The 24,765-nt window shown below is 50.8% G+C and overlaps 1 protein-coding gene across 1 annotated transcript; it reads left to right on the top strand.

Annotated features, from left to right (window-relative positions):
* Positions 1–4,272: 4,272 nt before the first annotated feature.
* Positions 4,273–5,426, top strand: LOC134509129 (olfactory receptor 14C36-like; the record flags this gene model as incomplete). The annotated part of the gene is made up of 2 exons (XM_063321609.1): positions 4,273–5,199; positions 5,412–5,426. Coding segments are annotated over exons 1-2 (921 nt in total), but the record flags the coding sequence as incomplete, so codon positions are not given.
* Between the last annotated feature and the right edge of the window lie 19,339 nt (positions 5,427–24,765).

Genomic DNA, 24,765 nt, shown 5'->3' with positions numbered 1-24,765 from the left:
AGTTTGTTGAGGTGCAGCTATTTCTTTGCACTCAGGTGTCAGGATTAGCACTGGTCTTCTCTTTCTGGAGCGTGTTCTGGCATCCTTCGTCATCCAGAGCTTTCCCTGCTGTTCCTGAAGAGGAGCAATGGCCTCAATGGGGCCACCCATCATTCCTGTGAGTGACGACTTCACCAGCAGGCTTGGACTTTGTGAATCCCCAAAGGCAAGGGATGTGGCTGGTGCTCCGTCTCTGAATGTTGATGTACTGACAATCAAGAGGGAAGTCTGGGATGAGTCAGTCATGACTTATGAGCCAGTTTTGACATCTCATGTCATGGCTTCTCATCATGATGAGACATGAGGGATGCCCTCATCCATCCCCCAAGTCCATTCAGCACCCAAGCACATCATAAAGGCCTTTCAGCCTTCAGTTCCCTGACTGTGTTCTGCATTCCAGTTTGGGAAGAAAAGGCCTATTTTCACCCATGGCACTGAGGAAACTCCCTTTTATTGCAGAGATACCACAAAGGAGGCCAGCATTACCATGGTTCCATCCCATCTCCCGAGTGTTCCATCCCATCTCCCGTGCTCAGTGTAAAAGCTGAGGGATCAAAAAGTCAGCTCTTTTCTTTAATGGCTCTCTTTATTCAGTGACTGATGTCTGAGGAGGACCCTGTTTGTCTGCCTTTGATCCTGATCTGTGCATTCCTGAATCTATATCCGATATCCAGTTCCTATCTGTTGCTGAGTCCAGTCGTTGATTTCCCCAGTGCCTGCCATTGACATCTCCCTGGGAGCTTGAAACGGTTTTGTATACATTGTATCTATTTCATTATTTCCTTTATATTTTATTATTAATATTTCATTAATATTTGCCTGTGCAAAGAAGTTGTCCGAAGAGACCCCCAACACCAGCTGGTCAGTATGCATCCTGCCATGCTCACCTGTCAGTGAGTGTCATTAAAGTCTCCAATAGCACTTGGGGTCATGGATCTGAGGACTTCCATGGCTTGCTTAAGCAAACCTTTCTCCACTTCCTCACCCTGATTGCAGGTGCTTTGTCTCCCACGAGGGTGTCACACTAACAGGCCTCTCCTTTGACCCTCACTCACAAGGGCTCACGTAACCTGCTGCACATCCCATAGAGGAGCTCCACACATATAACAAGCTCCTGCACATGGAGGGCATCTCCCTCCTCATCTTCCTGGCCCGTCTCTCCTGAAAAGCCCCTATGCACCATGGCAGCACCACTGTGAGCTGTCCCACCACCCCTTGCCACTTATTCCACCAACGTACAAACTCTAGGATGGCACATGGGACTCCAGCTCCTCCTGTCTGTGCCCCAGGCTGAGGGCACTGATGCACATTTGGTCTGCAGCACCTGAGCTGGAGCACTGGGGCCAAGCTTAGACTTGTCACAGGCAAACCCAGTACCAAGTGCCCAAGACCCCACACCTGCTAATGCTGTGCTCGAGACCAGAGACATACTGGATGTGATGGCAGGCGGCAATGTGAAGGCACTAAACGAGGAAACGCTGCTCCCTACAACACCATAAAAGCCAGGCTGGGCTTTGTAGCCCTGGAAGAAGCAGGCTTTGTTGTCTGTACTGTTGCTGAAGACTTGTGGTGGAGGTGAAGCTGATCTCCAGGGTGACAAGGTGCTGCTCAAAATGTCCTTGGGTGTGGATAAGCTGTGATCCAGGAACACTGTGAAAATCATTCACCTGTGTCGACTGTATCATCAAGGGCCTCAGCAAAGCATTGTTGAAAGAAGAACTGGGAGAGTTTGGGAGCAGCCAAATCATTTGAGACCCCAGTGTGATAGGCTTCCTGTTCATGACCTTCTCTGCATCAGCTGAATGGAGATGGGTGAGACCGTGCCTCACTGCAGTGGTGGGTTTCAATAGCTGATCAACAGAAACTGAACCTGCCTGAGATGCCACATAGGCTTGCACAAAGGAAGCTCCTGTGGGTTTGTGGAAGGAACAAGAGGGAGTCCTCTTCTAGCCCAGGACCTCAAACCCAGGACGAGATGCCTCAAATGATTCAGCTGCATCACTGCACTCACCAGGAGTAAAGAACTCTCTGGGTGTCCTGTGTAATGGTGCGACAAGGAAAGGCTATTCTCATGCCTAACTCTGCCTCTGATAATAGAAATGACACAGCTGGAAAGAAGTGTCTCTCCCCAGCTGAGGAAGGGAACATCAGTGCTGACGTCAGCCTGTTTCCCAGCAGGTTCTCCTGAAGCCCCAGGGACACCTCAAGGGAGGCCAAAGTGGGCAGAGAAAGGGCTGCCTTGGGCTGGTCCTCTGCTGCTGAGCTGGGCTGGGCTCCTGGGACAGAGGGAATTCATGGCAAGCGGGCAGCACTCCTTCCACAGCACTGCAGAGAGACAGCTCTGCCCAAAGCACAGCAGGGCTGAGGGCACTGCCTGCAGGTGCCAAGGGGAGAGGAGCAAGGCAGAGATGTTAAAGGCACTCTAGGAGTGGGGGGATAGCTGAGCTCTCACTGCGGGAGGAATCTTCACAGCCCTCTGTATGGTAAGTCTCTGGCAGCAGGATACCGAGTTTGGTGTTCTTTGGAGGAGACCTGGTTCATCCCACAGCCTGTAGGACCTGGCAGGATGATTCTCACAGATTCTCAAGTAGAGGAGGAGGACGTGCTCTGGAGCAGGGCTTCCCTGCTGCACTTCAGTAGGTCAGGGCACGGTGGTTTCCTTGTCTTTGGGATGACTGCAGGGATACAAAACTGGGTGTGCAGCCAGAGGAGCCCAGGGCTGTCCTTCCGCAGACGGTCCCTGCACCCCGGGGGATCACTGCCAGGGCATTTCCAAGGAGACTTTTCAAGAGGATGGTCAAAGTGGGGATTACCTGAAAGGAAAGGAGTCTGTGCTTTGAGATGAGTCACCTTGTTTGGCTGGGTGGACAGTGGGAGATGGGACTTTGTTTTTCCACTCTTGTGAAGGCACGGGGTCGCCAACTCCCTTTGAGTTATCTGAGCTGCTCCTTTGACCCTGTGCAGGCAGAGATGCCCTGGAGCAGTTCCCTGCTGCCAGGAGGTGTTTGCAGGGCAGAGCTGAGCACATCGCAGGTGGGATGGAGTTCTCTTTCTGTGAGCACTGAAAAGGAGGAGACTTGGGCACAGAGAAGTGGTTCCCAGCAGAGACAGCTCCAGGCAGCAGAAACATTGTCAGAGAGGGAGAGGGAGGAGATCCCAGAAACGTGAGGGGAGGGGGGATTCAGGCACCCCCCTGCCATCCGCTGCAGTGCAAGCACCTTTCCTGCAGCAGCTCCCAGGTCTCCTCTCCCACACAGTGTAGCCCCCCAATCTCAGCGTCACGAACACTTGGCCATCAGTTTCCTTCCCAACAGCTCAACCAACAAAGAGGGAGATGGGGATTCAGCTTCAGCTGAGACACAAGCACTTGGGTCCTGCCATGCGGCTTTTTCCATGGAGGAAAAGCAACAAAATCCTCTCGCGGACTTTGGAGCTAGGCACTAGAGTGTGCCTGACTGGAAAAGACCTTTTAGGACACCCCATCTTAAAGACATTTGACTCTTTCCCTGAGGGGGCCCTGCTGAGCTGCAGGCTGCCCTCCAGAAGGTCACAACTCTCCCATGGCATCTCTGTGTTTTCTAAGTACCGAACAGAGAAGACACCACAGCGCCAAGGCCAAGGAGATGCCACGGGACGGCTGTAGGTCAGCAGCTGCAATGAGGCCTCTGTGTCCCTGGCTGGGAGGGGAGAGATGAGATTCCTCTGCTCTCAGCAGTGTCTGGTCTTTTGGGGGGAACACCTGAGTGTTACTGTCCTCAAGCTCAAAAAGGTGCCTGCCCAGGGCAGCTGGGAGCAGGGCTGAGGGACAGGTCAGCTCTCCACACTCTTCACTTAGGGATAGTCCCTTTGCCTGCCAGCACCCAGAGGATTTCACTTGGAGTGCAGCAGGAATGCTCCAAAACTCCTCAGCTCTTGTGTGACAACTGGAACAAAATCCACAAAACAAATTCCCCTCAACTTTGCTCTGCAGTCAGGTCAATTAGGAGTGCCAATGCTGAAAAGATCTTCGATATCAAAAGTGGATATAGGCTAAGATCACCCCGTCTTCCTATCGACCAATTGCTGTAGGCAGGATTGAATCCTGCAGAGCCCCCTGCTCCCAGTGGCACCCTCAGCCAGCACCAACCACAGCTCATGAAAGGGACCTGCCAAAGGTCGACTTGAAAGGGGAGAGGAAGTTTCAGAAGTTTTTCTGAGAAACTGAATAGACTTTGGTCTCCTCCTTGAACAGGTCCCCATGTCCAGAGGACAAAAATGTCCAATGACAGCTCCCTCACCCAGTTCCTCCTCCTGGCATTCGCAGACACACGGGAGCTGCAGCTCTTGCACTTTGGGCTCTTCCTGGGCATCTACCTGGCTGCCCTCCTGGCCAACGGCCTTATCATCACCACCATCGCCTGTGACCAGCGCCTCCACACCCCCATGTACTTCTTCCTCCTCAACCTCTCCCTCCTCGACCTGGGCTCCATCTCCACCACTGTCCCCAAATCTATGGCCAATTGCCTCTGGGACAAAAGGGCCATCTCCTATGCAGGATGCGTGGCACAGGTCTTTCTGTTTGTCTTTTTCATTTCAGCAGAGTTTTATCTTCTCACTGTCATGGCCTATGACCGCTACGTTGCCATCTGCAAACCCCTGCACTATGGGACCCTGATGGGCAGCAGAGCTTGTGTCCACATGGCAGCAGCTGCCTGGGGCAGTGGGTTTCTCCATGCTCTGCTGCACACGGCCAGTACATTTTCCCTGCCCCTCTGCCAGGGCAATGCTGTGGACCAGTTCTTCTGTGAAATCCCCCAGATCCTCAAGCTCTCCTGCTCAGACTCCTTCCTCAGGGAAGCTGGGCTTCTTGTGGTTAGTGTCTGTTTAGGCTTTGGATGTTTTATTTTCATCATGCTGTCCTATGTGCAGATCTTCAGGGCCGTGCTGAGGATCCCCTCTGAGCAGGGACGATGTAAAGCCTTTTCCACGTGCCTTCCTCATCTGTCTGTCATCTCCCTGTTTCTCAGCACTGCCATGTTTGCCTACCTCAAGCCCCCCTCCATCTCCTTCCCAGTTCTAGACCTGGTGGTGGCAGTGCTGTACTCAGTGGTGCCTCCAGCACTGAACCCCGTCATCTACAGCATGAGGAACCAGGAGCTCAAGGATGCCCTAAGGAAACTGGCTCCATGGACGTTGTTTCACCATTAATAAATTGTCTCCCCTTCTCTGCATGTTTCCTAGACTTTCTGTTAGGCAATAAGCCTGCTTTTTTCTCTTGCAGTAATCCTGCTTCTATATAATTTTCTGTGTTTGTACCACTTGTCTTGAGGTTTGTTCCAGTTGTGGCTGACCCTTGCACAACACTGTGTCACAGGTGACCTGCCTAATAGCAGCTCTTCAAGAAAAAGGCATCTCCTAGGTGCAGTGCCTGGATGCTAGGTGCTTCCTCCAAAGGTGCTGCCAATAAAATGTCCAATGAACGGGTCTTTCAAAGAGTCTGTTTTCCCTGTGTTTGGGGTTAAGGTCGCTGTACTATTGGGTTCCGTTGGACCAAAAGTTCTGGTTTGAAAGGCTCTCTTCTTGTCTCCAGTGGTAGTGGAGATGGTGCATGAGCTCCCGATTACCTCCTCAGGCTGCTTCACATGCGTCAGAACTTTTGGCATACAGCAGATTCTATGGAAATGAATTTGGACATGTGAGGAGAGGATGGGGACTATCCATGTGCCCTCAGTTGGGAGTGAATGAAGATACAGGGGATGAAACATCCACAGAGGTGAAGTACCCCACAAGCCAAACACTAAATTGAGGTATGCACAAACAAGGACTCTGCAATGCCCAGAAAGCCAGTGTGGATCCAGTAGGCATGGGAAAGGGAGGCTGGAGAGGTGTGGGAGCTGCCTGAGGACCCTCAGGGCCAAGGAATGTCATGCTGTCCTGGGGAGTGGGACTGATGGGAGCAGAGGAGGGGGCAAATTCAGTCAGGGTTGGGGGTCACCTAAAAAGGTTATCAGGAGAGGCAGAGAGTGACTAGCCTGTTTTCCTCATTCCCTTGAGGCCAGCACTAGCCTGGGGCTGATGGGGAGGCTGAGATCCTTGTCTGCCCCCCAGGAGCTGTGTGCCCTTCAGAGGAGCGGGGGCTGTGGAGTGAGTGCCGAGAGCTCTGCAGCAAATGTGGTGGGCACTGCTGTGGGACCAGCCCAGCCTGGGCAGCTGTGCTTGGCTGGGCAGAGGAGAGGGCAAGGGATCTGCAGAGAGATGAGGAAGAGCTGGGATGGGCTGGTAAAAGCCTGGGAGAGGAAAGCATCAGTGTACAGCTAAGTTGTGTGAGTGTGCAGGGTGTGGGCACTCCAAGTGTGGCCTCACCAGTGCCGAGTAGAGGGGAAGGGTCACCTCCCTCCATCTGCCAGCAATGCTTTTCTTGATGCAGCCCAGGAGGCTGTTGGCCTTTGTCATGGTGGTGCATTGCTGGCTCATGCTCAGCTGTTTGTCCTCCAGGACCCCAAGGTCCTTCTCTGCAGAGCCACTATCTAGCCAGTCAGCCCCCTGCATGATGTCCACAGTGTGGCTAGATCACAAGTTGTTCTCCCCCAGGGACTTTCTCAGCAGCAGCTTGTCCTTCTTGCAGATCAGCTCCACCGCTGCCATAGGTCCCACAGTGCTTCAGAGTAACCTGGGACAGCAAACCCCTCTCCTGCCAGGGCTGCACAGCCAAGGCCTGTTTCTCTCTGGCCTTGGGGACTGCAGCTTTTACTCTAGTTGTGGGAATCTCATTCATCATTTTGTGTTCACATGCCATCTACTCCAGCATGCCTCTGCAGGGTTTCTGGCAGGAAGTGTGGCCTGTGGGGGACCCACACCGGAGCAGGCTGCAAGTGCACATTGCTGGCTCATGTTGATCTTCTTATCCACCAGCACACCTAAGTTCCTCTCCTCAGGGCTGCTCTCAAGCCATTCTCCACCCAGCCTGTATTTGTGCCTGGGATTGCCCCGACCCACGTGCAGGACCTTGCACCTGGCCTGATTGAACTTCATGAGGTTCACACAGGCCCATCTCTCAAGCCTGTCCAGGTCCTTCTGGATCACATCCCATCCCTCCAGCTTGTCAACTGCTTCACACAGCTTGGTGTTGAAACAAAGAACTCTACTCAACAGCACTTGGATACTATGAAGTCCGTGTACTTTATTCGGCACCCAGGTCAAACTGCATTACGGACAAGTTCCCTAAGGGTGTTCCCACCGTTATCGCAAGCTTTTCATGAGTCTTTCCCCCTTGGCGCGGCGCCAGGCTCCAAAATAGCCATATGTCTGGAGACTGGTCCCACGCCCAATGAGCCAGGAGGGAAAACTGTACCTTTTTCTAAAGGCCTTTGGGAACTGCTTGCATAGCCCCAGAGAACGTGGGACTGCAGGCTTTCCTGGCGCCTTCAGCCTCAAAACCACCCTTTCCCACTTGGCGCCGCGACAGGTTCCAAAACGAACATATGTCTGGAGATTGGCCCCACGCCCAAAGAGCCAGGAGGGAAACGTGTGCCTTATTCTAAAGTTCTTTGGGAACCGCTTGCGTGGCCCCACAGACCCTGGGGCTGCAGGCTTTCCTGCTGCCTTCAGCCTCAAAACCACCATTTCCCACTTGATGCGGAGCCAGGCACAAAAATAGCCATATTTCAGGAGGTTGGTCCCACGCCAAAAGAGCCAGGAGGGAAACCTGTGCCTTGTTCTAAAGCTCTTTGGGAACCCCTTGCGTGGACCCACACATCTTGGGGCTGCAGGCTTTCCTGCTGCCTTCAGCCTCAAAACCACCCTTTCCCACTTGGCGCCGCGCCAGCCTCCAAAATTTCCATATGTCCGAATGTCTGGAGATACCACCCACGCCCAAAGAGCCAGGAGGGAAACCTGTGCCTTCTTCTAAAGCTCTTTGGGAACTGCTTGGGTGGACCCACAGACCTTGGGGCTGCGGGCTTTCCTGCTGCCTTCAGCCTCAAAACCACCCTTTTCCACTTGGCGCCGCGCCAAGTGGAAAATTTCCATATGTCCCGAGATCGGGAGATTGCTCCGACACCCAAAGAGCCATGAGGGAAAACTATGCCTTGTTCTAAAGCTCTTTGGGAACCGCTTGCGTAGCCCCACACACCTGGGGGCTGCAGGCTTTCCTGCTGCCTTCAGCCTCAAAACCGCCCTTTCCCACTTGGCGCCGTGCCAGGCACAAAAATGGCCATATTGCTGGAGATGGGTCCCACGCCCAAAGAGCCAACAGGGAAAACTATGCCTTGTTCTAAAGCTCTTTGGGAACCGCTTGCGTAGCCCCACAGACCTGGGGGCTGCAGGCTTTCCTGCTGCCTTCAGCCTCATAACCACCCTTTCCCACTTGGCGCCGCGCCAGGCACAAAAATGGACATACGGCTGGAGATGGGTCCCCCGCCCAAAGAGCCAGCAGGGAAAACTATGCCTTGTTCTAAAGCTCTTTTGGAACCGCTTGTGTAGCCCCACAGACCTGCGGGCTGCGGGCTTTCCTGCTGCCTTCAGCCTCGACACCATCTTTTCCAACTTGGCGCCGCGCCAGACACAAAAATGGCCATATTGCTGGAGATGGGTCCCCCGCCCAAAGAGCCAGCAGGGAAAACTATGCCTTGTTCTAAAGCTCTTTGGGAACCGCTTGCGTAGCCCCACAGACCTGTTGGCTGCAGGCTTTCCTGCTGCCTTCAGCCTCGACACCATGTTTTCCCACTTGGTGCCGCGCCAGGCAAAATGGCCATACGGGTGGAGGTGGGTCCCCTGCCTAAAGAGCCAGCAGGGAAAACTATGCCTTGTTCTAAAGCTCTTTGGGAACCGCTTGCGTAGCCCCACAGACCTGTTGGCTGCAGGCTTTCCTGCTGCCTTCAGCCTCGACACCATGTTTTCCCACTTGGTGCCGCGCCAGGCAAAATGGCCATACGGGTGGAGGTGGGTCCCCTGCCTAAAGAGCCAGCAGGGAAAACTATGCCTTGTTCTAAAGCTCTTTGGGAACCGCTTGCGTAGCCCCACAGACCTGGGGGCTGCAGGCTTTCCTGCTGCCTTCAGCCTCAAAACCACCCTTTCCCACTTGGCGCCGCGCCAGGCACAAAAATGGCCATATGGCTGGAGATGGGTCCCCCGCCCAAAGAGCCAGCAGGGAAAATTATGCCTTGTTCTAAAGCTCTTTGGGAACCGCTTGTGTAGCCCCACAGACCTGATGGCTGCAGGCTTTTCTGCTGCCTTCAGCCTCAAAACCACCCTTTCCCACTTGGCGCCGCGCCAGACACAAAAATGGCCATACGGCTGGAGATGGGTCCCCCGCCCAAAGAGCCAGCAGGGAAAACTATGCCTTGTTCTAAAGCTCTTTGGGAACCGCTTGCGTAGCCCCACACACCTGGGGGCTGCAGGCTTTCCTGCTGCCTTCAGCCTCAAAACCACCCTTTCCCACTCGACGCCGTGCCAGGCACAAAAATGGCCATATGGCTGGAGATGGGTCCCCCTCCCAAGGAGCCATCAGGGAAAAATATGCCTTGTTCTAAAGCTCTTTGGGAACCGCTTGCGTAGCCCCACAGACCTGGGGGCTGTGGGCTTTCCTGCTGCCTTCAGCCTCGACACCACCCTTTCCCACTTTGCGCCGTGCCAGGCACAAAAATGGCCATATGGCTGGAGATGGGTCCCCCGCAAAAGAGCCAGCAGGGAAAACCAAGCTGGGTGGGGTGGCACCAAGCTGGGTGGGGTGGCTGACACACCGGAAGGCTGTGCCGCCATACAGAGAGACCTGGACAGGTTGGAGATCTGGGCAGAGAGAAACCTTATGAAGTTCAACAAGGGCAAGTGTAGGGTGCTGCACCTGGGGAGGAACAACCCCATGCACCAGTACAGGTTGGGTGCTGACCTGCTGGAGAGCAGCTCTGTGGAAAGAGACCTGGGAGTCCTGGTGGACAACAGGATGACCATGAGTCAGCAATGTGCCCTTGTGGCCAAGAAGGCCAATGGCATCCTGGGGTGCATCAAGAAGAGCGTGGCCAGCAGGTCAAGGGAGGTCATCCTCCCCCTCTACTCTGCCTTGGTGAGGCCGCACCTGGAGTACTGTGTCCAGTTCTGGGCTCCCCGGTTCAAGAGGGACAGGGAACTGCTGGAAAGGGTGCAGCGGAGGGCTACAAAGATGATTAGGGGACTGGAACACCTCTCTTATGAGGAAAGGCTGAGGGATTTGGGTCTCTTCAGTCTGGAAAAAAGACGTCTGAGGGGTGACCTTATCAACGCTTATAAATACTTAAAGGGTGGGTGTCAGGACGATGGGGCGAGGCTCTTTTCAGTGGTGCCCGGGGACAGGACAAGAGGCAATGGGCACAAACTGGAACATAGGAAGTTCCACCTAAACATGAGGAGGAACTTCTTTACCCTGAGGGTGGCAGAGCACTGGAACAGGCTGCCCAGAGAGGTGGTGGAGTCTCCAACTCTGGAGATATTCAAAACCCACTCTGGAGACATTCAAAACCCACCTGGACGTGTTCTTGTGTAACCTGCTCTAGGTGACCCTGCTCTGGCAGGGGGGTTGGACTAGATGATCTCCAGAGGTCCCTTCCAACCCTATGATTCTATGATTCTATGATTCTAAAGCTCTTTGGGAACCGCTTGCGTAGCCCCACAGACTGCGGGGCTGCAGGCTTTCCTACTGCCTTCAGCCTCAAAACCGCCCTTTCCCACTTGGCACCGTTACAGGCACAAAAATTGCCATACGGGTCACGGTGGGTCCCCCGCCCAAAGAGCCAACAGGGAAAACTATGCCTTGTTCTAAAGCTCTTTGGGAACCGCTTGCGTAGACCCACACACCTGGGGGCTGAGGGCTTTCCTGCTGCCTTCAGCCTTGACACCACCCTTTCCCACTTGGCGCCGCACCAGGCACAAAAATGGCCATACGGGTGGAGGTGAGTCCCCCTTCCAAGGAGCCTGCAGGAAAAACTATTTCTTGTTCTAAAGCTCTTTGGGAACCGCTTGCGTAGCCCCACAGACGTGGGGGCTGCAGGCTTTCCTGCTGCCTTCAGCCTCGACACCACCCTTTCCCACTTGGCGCCGCGCCAGGAACAAAAATGGCCATAAGTCTGGAGATTGGTCCCATGCCCAAAGAGCCAGCAGGGAAAACTATGCCTTCTTCTAAAGCTCTTTTGGAACCGCTTGCGTAGCCCCACAGGCCTGTTGGCTGCAGGCTTTCCTGCTGCCTTCAGCCTCAAAACCACCCTTTCCCTCTTGGCGCCACGCCAGGCACAAAAATGGCCATATGTCTGGAGACTGGTTCCACGCCCAAAGATGTCGTAGGTCTCTGGGCAATGCAAGCGTCTTAGCAGAGATGTAGCCGGGGTCATGAGAACAATTCTGAGAGACACTGGGAACAAGCCCTAGAATTCCCTCCTTGCACTTTCCATGTTGGAGACACAGCAAGATGATTTTTTGATTGTTTTGCACCTATCTCTTTGAAGAATGTAGCCAAGGAGATAACAAGGTGACTTGAAGCAGATCCTATTGAGTCTGAGAACAGTCCCCATTTTTCCCTGCTGGCACTTTCCATGTGGGAGATATGTCAAGATGTGTGTTGGTTTTGAGGGCAACTCCCTGGAGAGAATGTTAGCAAAGACTTAACCAGGAGAGTAGAAAGCAGTATTCAAAGATAGGCAGAGCAAGTCCTATATTTCCCTCCTGACACTTTCCATTTAGGACATATAGCGGGATGCTTATTGGTTTTGAGGAAATCTCCCTGGAGACTGTAGGCAGGAAAGTTTCTGGCACATTGAATGCCATTCTTGGAGCACTGCGATCTATTCCTGCAATTCTCTCCTGGCACTTTACATCTTGGAGATAGCGTAAGATTTTTGTGTATATAGGTCACAGCGCTCTACAGGGTGAGAGACACTGAGAACAAGCTCGACAATTCCCTCCTGGCACTTTCTTTGTAGGAGATACCGCAAGACGTTTCTGTAGATTGGGCACTGCGCTCTGCACGGTGTTAGCAGAGACTTTCCCGGGGCAGTGAAACCCTATGTCAGAGACACTGAGAAGAAGCCCCAATGTTCCTTCCAGGCACTTTCAGTGTGGGTGCCTTCTCCACGTGGTTCCTGGTTTCACTGCAGCGCTGAAGAGAATGTTAGCAAAGAGGTAACCGGGACAGTGAAAACAGTACTCAAAGACAGGGAGAGCAAGCTCTCTCTTGGCACTTTGGATGTGGGACATACAGCGAGATGTTTGCTGCTTTTGCGTTTGGCTGTTGGGAGATTTACAGCACAAAGATATCTAGTTGATTTGAAGCAGTTCCGAGAAAGTCTAAACATAATCGCCACTTCTCCCTCCTGGCACTTTCCATGTGGGAGATATAGCAGGATGTATATTGGTTTTGAGGACAACTCAATGGACAGTGTAGGGAGAAAAGTTCCTGGCTCCTTGAATGCCGTTCCTGGAGACACTGCGATCAATGTGGGAGATATGTCAAGATGTGTGTTTGTTTTGAGGACGGCTCTCTGGAGAGTCTTAGCAAAGAGGTCACAGGGATAATCAGAGCAATTCTCAGAGACACTGAGAACAAGCTCGACAGTTCCCTCCTGGCACTTTCCCTGTAGGAGATACCGCAAGACGTTTCTGTAGATTGGGCACAGCGCTCTGCAGGGTGTTAGCAGAGACTTTCCCGGGACATTAAAACCCGACATCAGAGACACTGAGAAGAAGCCCCAATGTTCCCTCCAGGCACTTTCAGTGTGGGTGCCTTCTCCACGTGGTTCCTGGTTTCCCTGCAGCGCTGAAGAGAATGTTAGCAAAGAGGTAACCGGCACAGCGAAAACAGTACTCAAAGACAGGGAGAGCAAGCTCTCTCTTGGCACTTTGGATGTGGGACATACAGCGAGATGTTTGCTGCTTTTGCGTTTGGCTGTTGGGCGATTTACAGCACAAAGATATCTAGTTGATTTGAAGCAGTTCCGAGAAAGTCTAAACATAATCCCCACTTCTCCCTCCTGGCATTTTCCATGTGGGAGATATAGCAGGATGTATATTGGTTTTAAGGAACTGTCCCCGGAGAGTGTGGGCAGAAAAATTCCTGGCTCCTTGAATGCCGTTCCTGGAGACACTGCGATCAATGTGGGAGATACGTTAAGTTGTGTGTTGGTTTTGAGGACGTCTCTCTGGAGAGTCTTAGCATATAGATCACATGGATAATCAGAGCAATTCTCAGAGACACTGAGACCAAGCTCCACAATTCCCTCCTGGCACTTTCCCTGTAGGAGATACCGCAAGACGTTTCTGTAGATTGGGCACAGCGCTCTGCAGGGTGTTAGCAGAGACTTTCCCGGGACATTAAAACCCGACATCAGAGACACTGAGAAGAAGCCCCAATGTTCCCTCCAGGCATTTTCAGTGTGGGTGCCTTCTCCACGTGGTTCCTGGTTTCACTGCAGCTCTGAAGAGAATGTTAGCAAAGAGGTAACCGGGACAGTGAAAACTGTACTCAAAGACAGGGAGAGCAAGCTCTCTCTTGGCACTTTGGATATGGGACATACAGCGAGATGTTTGCTGCTTTTGCGTTTGGCTGTTGGGAGATTTACAGCACAAAGATATCTAGTTGATTTGAAGCAGTTCTGAGAAAGTCTAAACATAATACCCACTTTTCACTCCTGGCATTTTCCATGTGGGAGATATAGCAGGATGTATATTGGTTTTGAGGACAACTCAATGGACAGTGTAGGGAGAAAAGTTCCTGGCTCCTTGAATGCCGTTCCTGGAGACACTGCGATCAATGTGGGAGATATGTCAAGATGTGTGTTTGTTTTGAGGACGGCTCTCTGGAGAGTCTTAGCAAAGAGGTCACACGGATAATCAGAGCAATTCTCAGAGACACTGAGAACTAGCTCCACAATTCCTCCTGGCACTTTCCCTGTAGGAGATACCGCAAGACGTTTCTGTAGATTGGGCACAGCGCTCTGCAGGGTGTTAGCAGAGACTTTCCCGGGACATTAAAACCCGACATCAGAGACACTGAGAAGAAGCCCCAATGTTCCTTCCAGTCATTTTCAGTGTGGGTGCCTTCTCCACGTGGTTCCTGGTTTCACTGCAGCGCTGAAGAGAATGTTAGCAAAGAGGTAACCGGGACAGTGAAAACAGTACTCAAAGACAGGGAGAGCAAGCTCTACATTACTCTCTTGGCACTTTGGATGTGGGACATACAGCGAGATGTTTGCTGCTTTTGCGTTTGGCTGTTGGGAGATTTACAGCACAAAGATATCTAGTTGATTTGAAGCAGTTCCGAGAAAGTCTAAACATAATCGCCACTTCTCCCTCCTGGCACTTTCCATGTGGGAGATATAGCAGGATGTCTATTGGTTTTGAGGACAACTCAATGGACAGTGTAGGGAGAAAAGTTCCTGGCTCCTTGAATGCCGTTCCTGGAGACACTGCGATCAATGTGGGAGATATGTCAAGATGTGTGTTGGTTTTGAGGACGGCTCTCTGGAGAGTCTTAGCAAAGAGGTCACAGGGATAATCAGAGCAATTCTCAGAGACACTGAGAACAAGATCGACAATTCCCTCCTGGCACTTTCCCTGTAGGAGATACCGCAAGACGTTTCTGTCGATTGGGCACAGCGCTCTGCAGGGTATTAGCAGAGACTTTCCCGGGGCAGTGAAACCCTATGTCAGAGACACTGAGAAGAAGCCCCAATGTTCCTTCCAGGCACTTTCAGTGTGGGTGCCTTCTCCACGTGGTTCCTGGTTTCACTGCAGCGCTGAAGAGAATGTTAGCAAAGAGGTAACCGGGACAGTGAAAACAGTACTCAAAGACAGGGAGAGCAAGCTCTCTCTTGGCACTTTGGATGTGGGACATACAGCGAGAGGTTTGCTGCTTTTGCGTTTGGCTGTTGGGAGATTTACAGCACAAAGATATCTAGTTGATTTGAAGCAGTTCCGAGAAAGTCTAAACATAATCGCCACTTCTCCCTCCTGGCACTTTCCATGTGGGAGATATAGCAGGATGTATATTGGTTTTGAGGACAACTCAATGGACAGTGTAGGGAGAAAAGTTCCTGGCTCCTTGAATGCCGTTCCTGGAGACACTGCCATCAATGAGGGAGATATGTCAAGATGTGTGTTGGTTTTGAGGACGGCTCTCTGGAGAGTCTTAGCAAAGAGGTCACACGGATAATCAGAGCAATTCTCAGAGACACTGAGACCAAGCTCCACAATTCCCTCCTGGCACTTTCCCTGTAGGAGATACCGCAAGACGTTTCTGTAGATTGGGCACAGCGCTCTGCAGGGTGTTAGCAGAGACTTTCCCGGGACAGTGAAACCCTATGTCAGAGACACTGAGAAGAAGCCCCAATGTTCCTTCCAGGCACTTTCAGTGTGGGTGCCTTCTCCACGTGGTTCCTGGTTTCCCTGCAGCGCTGAAGAGAATGTTAGCAAAGAGGTAACCGGGACAGTGAAAACAGTACTCAAAGACAGGGAGAGCAAGCTCTACATTACTCTCTTGGCACTTTGGATGTGGGACATACAGCGAGAGGTTTGCTGCTTTTGCGTTTGGCTGTTGGGAGATTTACAGCACAAAGATATCTAGTTGATTTGAAGCAGTTCCGAGAAAGTCTAAACATAATCGCCACTTCTCCCTCCTGGCACTTTCCATGTGGGAGATATAGCAGGATGTCTATTGGTTTTGAGGACAACTCAATGGACAGTGTAGGGAGAAAAGTTCCTGGCTCCTTGAATGCCGTTCCTGGAGACACTGCGATCAATGTGGGAGATATGTCAAGATGTGTGTTTGTTTTGAGGACGGCTCTCTGGAGAGTCTTAGCAAAGAGGTCACAGGGATAATCAGAGCAATTCTCAGAGACACTGAGAACAAGCTCGACAGTTCCCTCCTGGCACTTTCCCTGTAGGAGATACCGCAAGACGTTTCTGTAGATTGGGCACAGCGCTCTGCAGGGTGTTAGCAGAGACTTTCCCGGGACATTAAAACCCGACATCAGAGACACTGAGAAGAAGCCCCAATGTTCCCTCCAGGCACTTTCAGTGTGGGTGCCTTCTCCACGTGGTTCCTGGTTTCCCTGCAGCGCTGAAGAGAATGTTAGCAAAGAGGTAACCGGCACAGCGAAAACAGTACTCAAAGACAGGGAGAGCAAGCTCTCTCTTGGCACTTTGGATGTGGGACATACAGCGAGATGTTTGCTGCTTTTGCGTTTGGCTGTTGGGCGATTTACAGCACAAAGATATCTAGTTGATTTGAAGCAGTTCCGAGAAAGTCTAAACATAATCCCCACTTCTCCCTCCTGGCATTTTCCATGTGGGAGATATAGCAGGATGTATATTGGTTTTAAGGAACTGTCCCCGGAGAGTGTGGGCAGAAAAATTCCTGGCTCCTTGAATGCCGTTCCTGGAGACACTGCGATCAATGTGGGAGATACGTTAAGTTGTGTGTTGGTTTTGAGGACGTCTCTCTGGAGAGTCTTAGCATATAGATCACATGGATAATCAGAGCAATTCTCAGAGACACTGAGACCAAGCTCCACAATTCCCTCCTGGCACTTTCCCTGTAGGAGATACCGCAAGACGTTTCTGTAGATTGGGCACAGCGCTCTGCAGGGTGTTAGCAGAGACTTTCCCGGGACATTAAAACCCGACATCAGAGACACTGAGAAGAAGCCCCAATGTTCCCTCCAGGCATTTTCAGTGTGGGTGCCTTCTCCACGTGGTTCCTGGTTTCACTGCAGCTCTGAAGAGAATGTTAGCAAAGAGGTAACCGGGACAGTGAAAACTGTACTCAAAGACAGGGAGAGCAAGCTCTCTCTTGGCACTTTGGATATGGGACATACAGCGAGATGTTTGCTGCTTTTGCGTTTGGCTGTTGGGAGATTTACAGCACAAAGATATCTAGTTGATTTGAAGCAGTTCTGAGAAAGTCTAAACATAATACCCACTTTTCACTCCTGGCATTTTCCATGTGGGAGATATAGCAGGATGTATATTGGTTTTGAGGACAACTCAATGGACAGTGTAGGGAGAAAAGTTCCTGGCTCCTTGAATGCCGTTCCTGGAGACACTGCGATCAATGTGGGAGATATGTCAAGATGTGTGTTTGTTTTGAGGACGGCTCTCTGGAGAGTCTTAGCAAAGAGGTCACACGGATAATCAGAGCAATTCTCAGAGACACTGAGAACTAGCTCCACAATTCCTCCTGGCACTTTCCCTGTAGGAGATACCGCAAGACGTTTCTGTAGATTGGGCACAGCGCTCTGCAGGGTGTTAGCAGAGACTTTCCCGGGACATTAAAACCCGACATCAGAGACACTGAGAAGAAGCCCCAATGTTCCTTCCAGTCATTTTCAGTGTGGGTGCCTTCTCCACGTGGTTCCTGGTTTCACTGCAGCGCTGAAGAGAATGTTAGCAAAGAGGTAACCGGGACAGTGAAAACAGTACTCAAAGACAGGGAGAGCAAGCTCTACATTACTCTCTTGGCACTTTGGATGTGGGACATACAGCGAGATGTTTGCTGCTTTTGCGTTTGGCTGTTGGGAGATTTACAGCACAAAGATATCTAGTTGATTTGAAGCAGTTCCGAGAAAGTCTAAACATAATCGCCACTTCTCCCTCCTGGCACTTTCCATGTGGGAGATATAGCAGGATGTATGTTGGTTTTGAGGACAACTCAATGGACAGTGTAGGGAGAAAAGTTCCTGGCTCCTTGAATGCCGTTCCTGGAGACACTGCGATCAATGTGGGAGATATGTCAAGATGTGTGTTGGTTTTGAGGACGGCTCTCTGGAGAGTCTTAGCAAAGAGGTCACAGGGATAATCAGAGCAATTCTCAGAGACACTGAGAACAAGATCGACAATTCCCTCCTGGCACTTTCCCTGTAGGAGATACCGCAAGACGTTTCTGTCGATTGGGCACAGCGCTCTGCAGGGTATTAGCAGAGACTTTCCCGGGGCAGTGAAACCCTATGTCAGAGACACTGAGAAGAAGCCCCAATGTTCCTTCCAGGCACTTTCAGTGTGGGTGCCTTCTCCACGTGGTTCCTGGTTTCACTGCAGCGCTGAAGAGAATGTTAGCAAAGAGGTAACCGGGACAGTGAAAACAGTACTCAAAGACAGGGAGAGCAAGCTCTCTCTTGGCACTTTGGATGTGGGACATACAGCGAGAGGTTTGCTGCTTTTGCGTTTGGCTGTTGGGAGATTTACAGCACAAAGATATCTAGTTGATTTGAAGCAGTTCCGAGAAAGTCTAAACATAATCGCCACTTCTCCCTCCTGGCACTTTCCATGTGGGAGATATAGCAGGATGTATATTGGTTTTGAGGACAACTCAATGGACAGTGTAGGGAGAAAAGTTCCTGGCTCCTTGAATGCCGTTCCTGGAGACACTGCCATCAATGAGGGAGATATGTCAAGATGTGTGTTGGTTTTGAGGACGGCTCTCTGGAGAGTCTTAGCAAAGAGGTCACAGGGATAATCAGAGCAATTCTCAGAGACACTGAGACCAAGCTCCACAATTCCCTCCTGGCACTTTCCCTGTAGGAGATACCGCAAGACGTTTCTGTAGATTGGGCACAGCGCTCTGCAGGGTGTTAGCAGAGACTTTCGTGGGACAGTGAAACCCTATGTCAGAGACACTGAGAAGAAGCCCCAATGTTCCTTCCAGGCACTTTCAGTGTGGGTGCCTTCTCCACGTGGTTCCTGGTTTCCCTGCAGCGCTGAAGAGAATGTTAGCAAAGAGGTAACCGGGACAGTGAAAACAGTACTCAAAGACAGGGAGAGCAAGCTCTACATTACTCTCTTGGCACTTTGGATGTGGGACATACAGCGAGAGGTTTGCTGCTTTTGCGTTTGGCTGTTGGGAGATTTACAGCACAAAGATATCTAGTTGATTTGAAGCAGTTCCGAGAAAGTCTAAACATAATCGCCACTTCTCCCTCCTGGCACTTTCCATGTGGGAGATATAGCAGGATGTCTATTGGTTTTGAGGACAACTCAATGGACAGTGTAGGGAGAAAAGTTCCTGGCTCCTTGAATGCCGTTCCTGGAGACACTGCGATCAATGTGGGAGATATGTCAAGATGTGTGTTTGTTTTGAGGACGGCTCTCTGGAGAGTCTTAGCAAAGAGGTCACAGGGATAATCAGAGCAATTCTCAGAGACACTGAGAACAAGCTCGACAGTTCCCTCCTGGCACTTTCCCTGTAGGAGATACCGCAAGACGTTTCTGTAGATTGGGCACAGCGCTCTGCAGGGTGTTAGCAGAGACTTTCCCGGGACATTAAAACCCGACATCAGAGACACTGAGAAGAAGCCCCAATGTTCCCTCCAGGCACTTTCAGTGTGGGTGCCTTCTCCACGTGGTTCCTGGTTTCCCTGCAGCGCTGAAGAGAATGTTAGCAAAGAGGTAACCGGCACAGCGAAAACAGTACTCAAAGACAGGGAGAGCAAGCTCTCTCTTGGCACTTTGGATGTGGGACATACAGCGAGATGTTTGCTGCTTTTGCGTTTGGCTGTTGGGCGATTTACAGCACAAAGATATCTAGTTGATTTGAAGCAGTTCCGAGAAAGTCTAAACATAATCCCCACTTCTCCCTCCTGGCATTTTCCATGTGGGAGATATAGCAGGATGTATATTGGTTTTAAGGAACTGTCCCCGGAGAGTGTGGGCAGAAAAATTCCTGGCTCCTTGAATGCCGTTCCTGGAGACACTGCGATCAATGTGGGAGATACGTTAAGTTGTGTGTTGGTTTTGAGGACGTCTCTCTGGAGAGTCTTAGCATATAGATCACATGGATAATCAGAGCAATTCTCAGAGACACTGAGACCAAGCTCCACAATTCCCTCCTGGCACTTTCCCTGTAGGAGATACCGCAAGACGTTTCTGTAGATTGGGCACAGCGCTCTGCAGGGTGTTAGCAGAGACTTTCCCGGGACATTAAAACCCGACATCAGAGACACTGAGAAGAAGCCCCAATGTTCCCTCCAGGCATTTTCAGTGTGGGTGCCTTCTCCACGTGGTTCCTGGTTTCACTGCAGCTCTGAAGAGAATGTTAGCAAAGAGGTAACCGGGACAGTGAAAACTGTACTCAAAGACAGGGAGAGCAAGCTCTCTCTTGGCACTTTGGATATGGGACATACAGCGAGATGTTTGCTGCTTTTGCGTTTGGCTGTTGGGAGATTTACAGCACAAAGATATCTAGTTGATTTGAAGCAGTTCTGAGAAAGTCTAAACATAATACCCACTTTTCACTCCTGGCATTTTCCATGTGGGAGATATAGCAGGATGTATATTGGTTTTGAGGACAACTCAATGGACAGTGTAGGGAGAAAAGTTCCTGGCTCCTTGAATGCCGTTCCTGGAGACACTGCGATCAATGTGGGAGATATGTCAAGATGTGTGTTTGTTTTGAGGACGGCTCTCTGGAGAGTCTTAGCAAAGAGGTCACACGGATAATCAGAGCAATTCTCAGAGACACTGAGAACTAGCTCCACAATTCCTCCTGGCACTTTCCCTGTAGGAGATACCGCAAGACGTTTCTGTAGATTGGGCACAGCGCTCTGCAGGGTGTTAGCAGAGACTTTCCCGGGACATTAAAACCCGACATCAGAGACACTGAGAAGAAGCCCCAATGTTCCTTCCAGGCATTTTCAGTGTGGGTGCCTTCTCCACGTGGTTCCTGGTTTCACTGCAGCTCTGAAGAGAATGTTAGCAAAGAGGTAACCGGGACAGTGAAAACAGTACTCAAAGACAGGGAGAGCAAGCTCTACATTACTCTCTTGGCACTTTGGATGTGGGACATACAGCGAGATGTTTGCTGCTTTTGCGTTTGGCTGTTGGGAGATTTACAGCACAAAGATATCTAGTTGATTTGAAGCAGTTCCGAGAAAGTCTAAACATAATCGCCACTTCTCCCTCCTGGCACTTTCCATGTGGGAGATATAGCAGGATGTATGTTGGTTTTGAGGACAACTCAATGGACAGTGTAGGGAGAAAAGTTCCTGGCTCCTTGAATGCCGTTCCTGGAGACACTGCGATCAATGTGGGAGATATGTCAAGATGTGTGTTGGTTTTGAGGACGGCTCTCTGGAGAGTCTTAGCAAAGAGGTCACAGGGATAATCAGAGCAATTCTCAGAGACACTGAGAACAAGATCGACAATTCCCTCCTGGCACTTTCCCTGTAGGAGATACCGCAAGACGTTTCTGTCGATTGGGCACAGCGCTCTGCAGGGTATTAGCAGAGACTTTCCCGGGGCAGTGAAACCCTATGTCAGAGACACTGAGAAGAAGCCCCAATGTTCCTTCCAGGCACTTTCAGTGTGGGTGCCTTCTCCACGTGGTTCCTGGTTTCACTGCAGCGCTGAAGAGAATGTTAGCAAAGAGGTAACCGGGACAGTGAAAACAGTACTCAAAGACAGGGAGAGCAAGCTCTCTCTTGGCACTTTGGATGTGGGACATACAGCGAGAGGTTTGCTGCTTTTGCGTTTGGCTGTTGGGAGATTTACAGCACAAAGATATCTAGTTGATTTGAAGCAGTTCCGAGAAAGTCTAAACATAATCGCCACTTCTCCCTCCTGGCACTTTCCATGTGGGAGATATAGCAGGATGTATATTGGTTTTGAGGACAACTCAATGGACAGTGTAGGGAGAAAAGTTCCTGGCTCCTTGAATGCCGTTCCTGGAGACACTGCCATCAATGAGGGAGATATGTCAAGATGTGTGTTGGTTTTGAGGACGGCTCTCTGGAGAGTCTTAGCAAAGAGGTCACACGGATAATCAGAGCAATTCTCAGAGACACTGAGACCAAGCTCCACAATTCCCTCCTGGCACTTTCCCTGTAGGAGATACCGCAAGACGTTTCTGTAGATTGGGCACAGCGCTCTGCAGGGTGTTAGCAGAGACTTTCGTGGGACAGTGAAACCCTATGTCAGAGACACTGAGAAGAAGCCCCAATGTTCCTTCCAGGCACTTTCAGTGTGGGTGCCTTCTCCACGTGGTTCCTGGTTTCCCTGCAGCGCTGAAGAGAATGTTAGCAAAGAGGTAACCGGGACAGTGAAAACAGTACTCAAAGACAGGGAGAGCAAGCTCTACATTACTCTCTTGGCACTTTGGATGTGGGACATACAGCGAGAGGTTTGCTGCTTTTGCGTTTGGCTGTTGGGAGATTTACAGCACAAAGATATCTAGTTGATTTGAAGCAGTTCCGAGAAAGTCTAAACATAATCGCCACTTCTCCCTCCTGGCACTTTCCATGTGGGAGATATAGCAGGATGTATATTGGTTTTGAGGACAACTCAATGGACAGTGTAGGGAGAAAAGTTCCTGGCTCCTTGAATGCCGTTCCTGGAGACACTGCGATCAATGAGGGAGATATGTCAAGATGTGTGTTTGTTTTGAGGACGGCTCTCTGGAGAGTCTTAGCAAAGAGGTCACACGGATAATCAGAGCAATTCTCAGAGACACTGAGAACAAGCTCGAAAATTCCCTCCTGGCACTTTCCCTGTAGGAGATACCGCAAGACGTTTCTGTAGATTGGGCACTGCGCTCTGCAGGGTGTTAGCAGAGACTTTCCCGGGACAGTAAAACCCGACATCAGAGACACTGAGAAGAAGCCCCAATGTTCCTTCCAGTCATTTTCAGTGTGGGTGCCTTCTCCACGTGGTTCCTGGTTTCACTGCAGCTCTGAAGAGAATGTTAGCAAAGAGGTAACCGGGACAATGAAAACAGTACTCAAAGACAGGGAGAGCAAGCTCTCTCTTGGCACTTTGGATATGGGACATACAGCGAGATGTTTGCTGCTTTTGCGTTTGGCTGTTGGGAGATTTACAGCACAAAGATATCTAGTTGATTTGAAGCAGTTCCGAGAAAGTCTAAACATAATCCCCACTTTTCACTCCTGGCATTTTCCATGTGGGAGATATAGCAGGATGTATATTGGTTTTGAGGACAACTCAATGGACAGTGTAGGGAGAAAAGTTCCTGGCTCCTTGAATGCCGTTCCTGGAGACACTGCGATCAATGAGGGAGATATGTCAAGATGTGTGTTTGTTTTGAGGACGGCTCTCTGGAGAGTCTTAGCAAAGAGGTCACACGGATAATCAGAGCAATTCTCAGAGACACTGAGAACAAGCTCGACAATTCCCTCCTGGCACTTTCCCTGTAGGAGATACCGCAAGACGTTTCTGTAGATTGGGCACAGCGCTCTGCAGGGTGTTAGCAGAGACTTTCGCGGGACAGTGAAACCCTATGTCAGAGACACTGAGAAGAAGCCCCAATGTTCCCTCCAGGCACTTTCAGTGTGGGTGCCTTCTCCACGTGGTTCCTGGTTTCCCTGCAGCGCTGAAGAGAATGTTAGCAAAGAGGTAACCAGGACAGTGAAAACAGTACTCAAAGACAGGGAGAGCAAGCTCTCTCTTGGCACTTTGGATGTGGGACATACAGCGAGATGTTTGCTGCTTTTGCGTTTGGCTGTTGGGAGATTTACAGCACAAAGATATCTAGTTGATTTGAAGCAGTTCCGAGAAAGTCTAAACATAATCGCCACTTCTCCCTCCTGGCACTTTCCATGTGGGAGATATAGCAGGATGTATATTGGTTTTGAGGACAACTCAATGGACAGTGTAGGGAGAAAAGTTCCTGGCTCCTTGAATGCCGTTCCTGGAGACACTGCGATCAATGTGGGAGATATGTCAAGATGTGTGTTGGTTTTGAGGACGGCTCTCTGGAGAGTCTTAGCAAAGAGGTCACACGGATAATCAGAGCAATTCTCAGAGACACTGAGAACAAGCTCGACAATTCCCTCCTGGCACTTTCCCTGTAGGAGATACCGCAAGACGTTTCTGTAGATTGGGCACAGCGCTCTGCAGGGTGTTAGCAGAGACTTTCCCGGGACAGTGAAACCCGACATCAGAGACACTGAGAAGAAGCCCCAACGTTCCCTCCAGGCATTTTCAGTGTGGGTGCCTTCTCCACGTGGTTCCTGGTTTCACTGCAGCTCTGAAGAGAATGTTAGCAAAGAGGTAACCGGGACAGTGAAAACAGTACTCAAAGACAGGGAGAGCAAGCTCTACATTACTCTCTTGGCACTTTGGATGTGGGACATACAGCGAGATGTTTGCTGCTTTTGCGTTTGGCTGTTGGGAGATTTACAGCAGAAAGATATCTAGTTGATTTGAAGCAGTTCCGAGAAAGTCTAAACATAATCGCCACTTCTCCCTCCTGGCACTTTCCATGTGGGACATATAGCAGGATGTATATTGGTTTTGAGGACAACTCAATGGACAGTGTAGGGAGAAAAGTTCCTGGCTCCTTGAATGCCGTTCCTGGAGACACTGCGATCAATGTGGGAGATATGTCAAGATGTGTGTTGGTTTTGAGGACGGCTCTCTGGAGAGTCTTAGCAAAGAGGTCACAGGGATAATCAGAGCAATTCTCAGAGACACTGAGAACAAGCTCGACAATTCCCTCCTGGCACTTTCCCTGTAGGAGATACCGCAAGACGTTTCTGTCGATTGGGCACAGCGCTCTGCAGGGTATTAGCAGAGACTTTCCCGGGGCAGTGAAACCCTATGTCAGAGACACTGAGAAGAAGCCCCAATGTTCCTTCCAGGCACTTTCAGTGTGGGTGCCTTCTCCACGTGGTTCCTGGTTTCACTGCAGCGCTGAAGAGAATGTTAGCAAAGAGGTAACCGGGACAGTGAAAACAGTACTCAAAGACAGGGAGAGCAAGCTCTACATTACTCTCTTGGCAC

Source organism: Chroicocephalus ridibundus, unplaced genomic scaffold (genome assembly GCF_963924245.1).
Source record: "Chroicocephalus ridibundus unplaced genomic scaffold, bChrRid1.1 SCAFFOLD_308, whole genome shotgun sequence".
In the NCBI taxonomy this organism is placed as follows: domain Eukaryota; kingdom Metazoa; phylum Chordata; class Aves; order Charadriiformes; family Laridae; genus Chroicocephalus; species Chroicocephalus ridibundus.
Note: the sequence above shows the minus strand (reverse complement) of the source record. Positions and strands in the feature narration are given on the sequence as shown.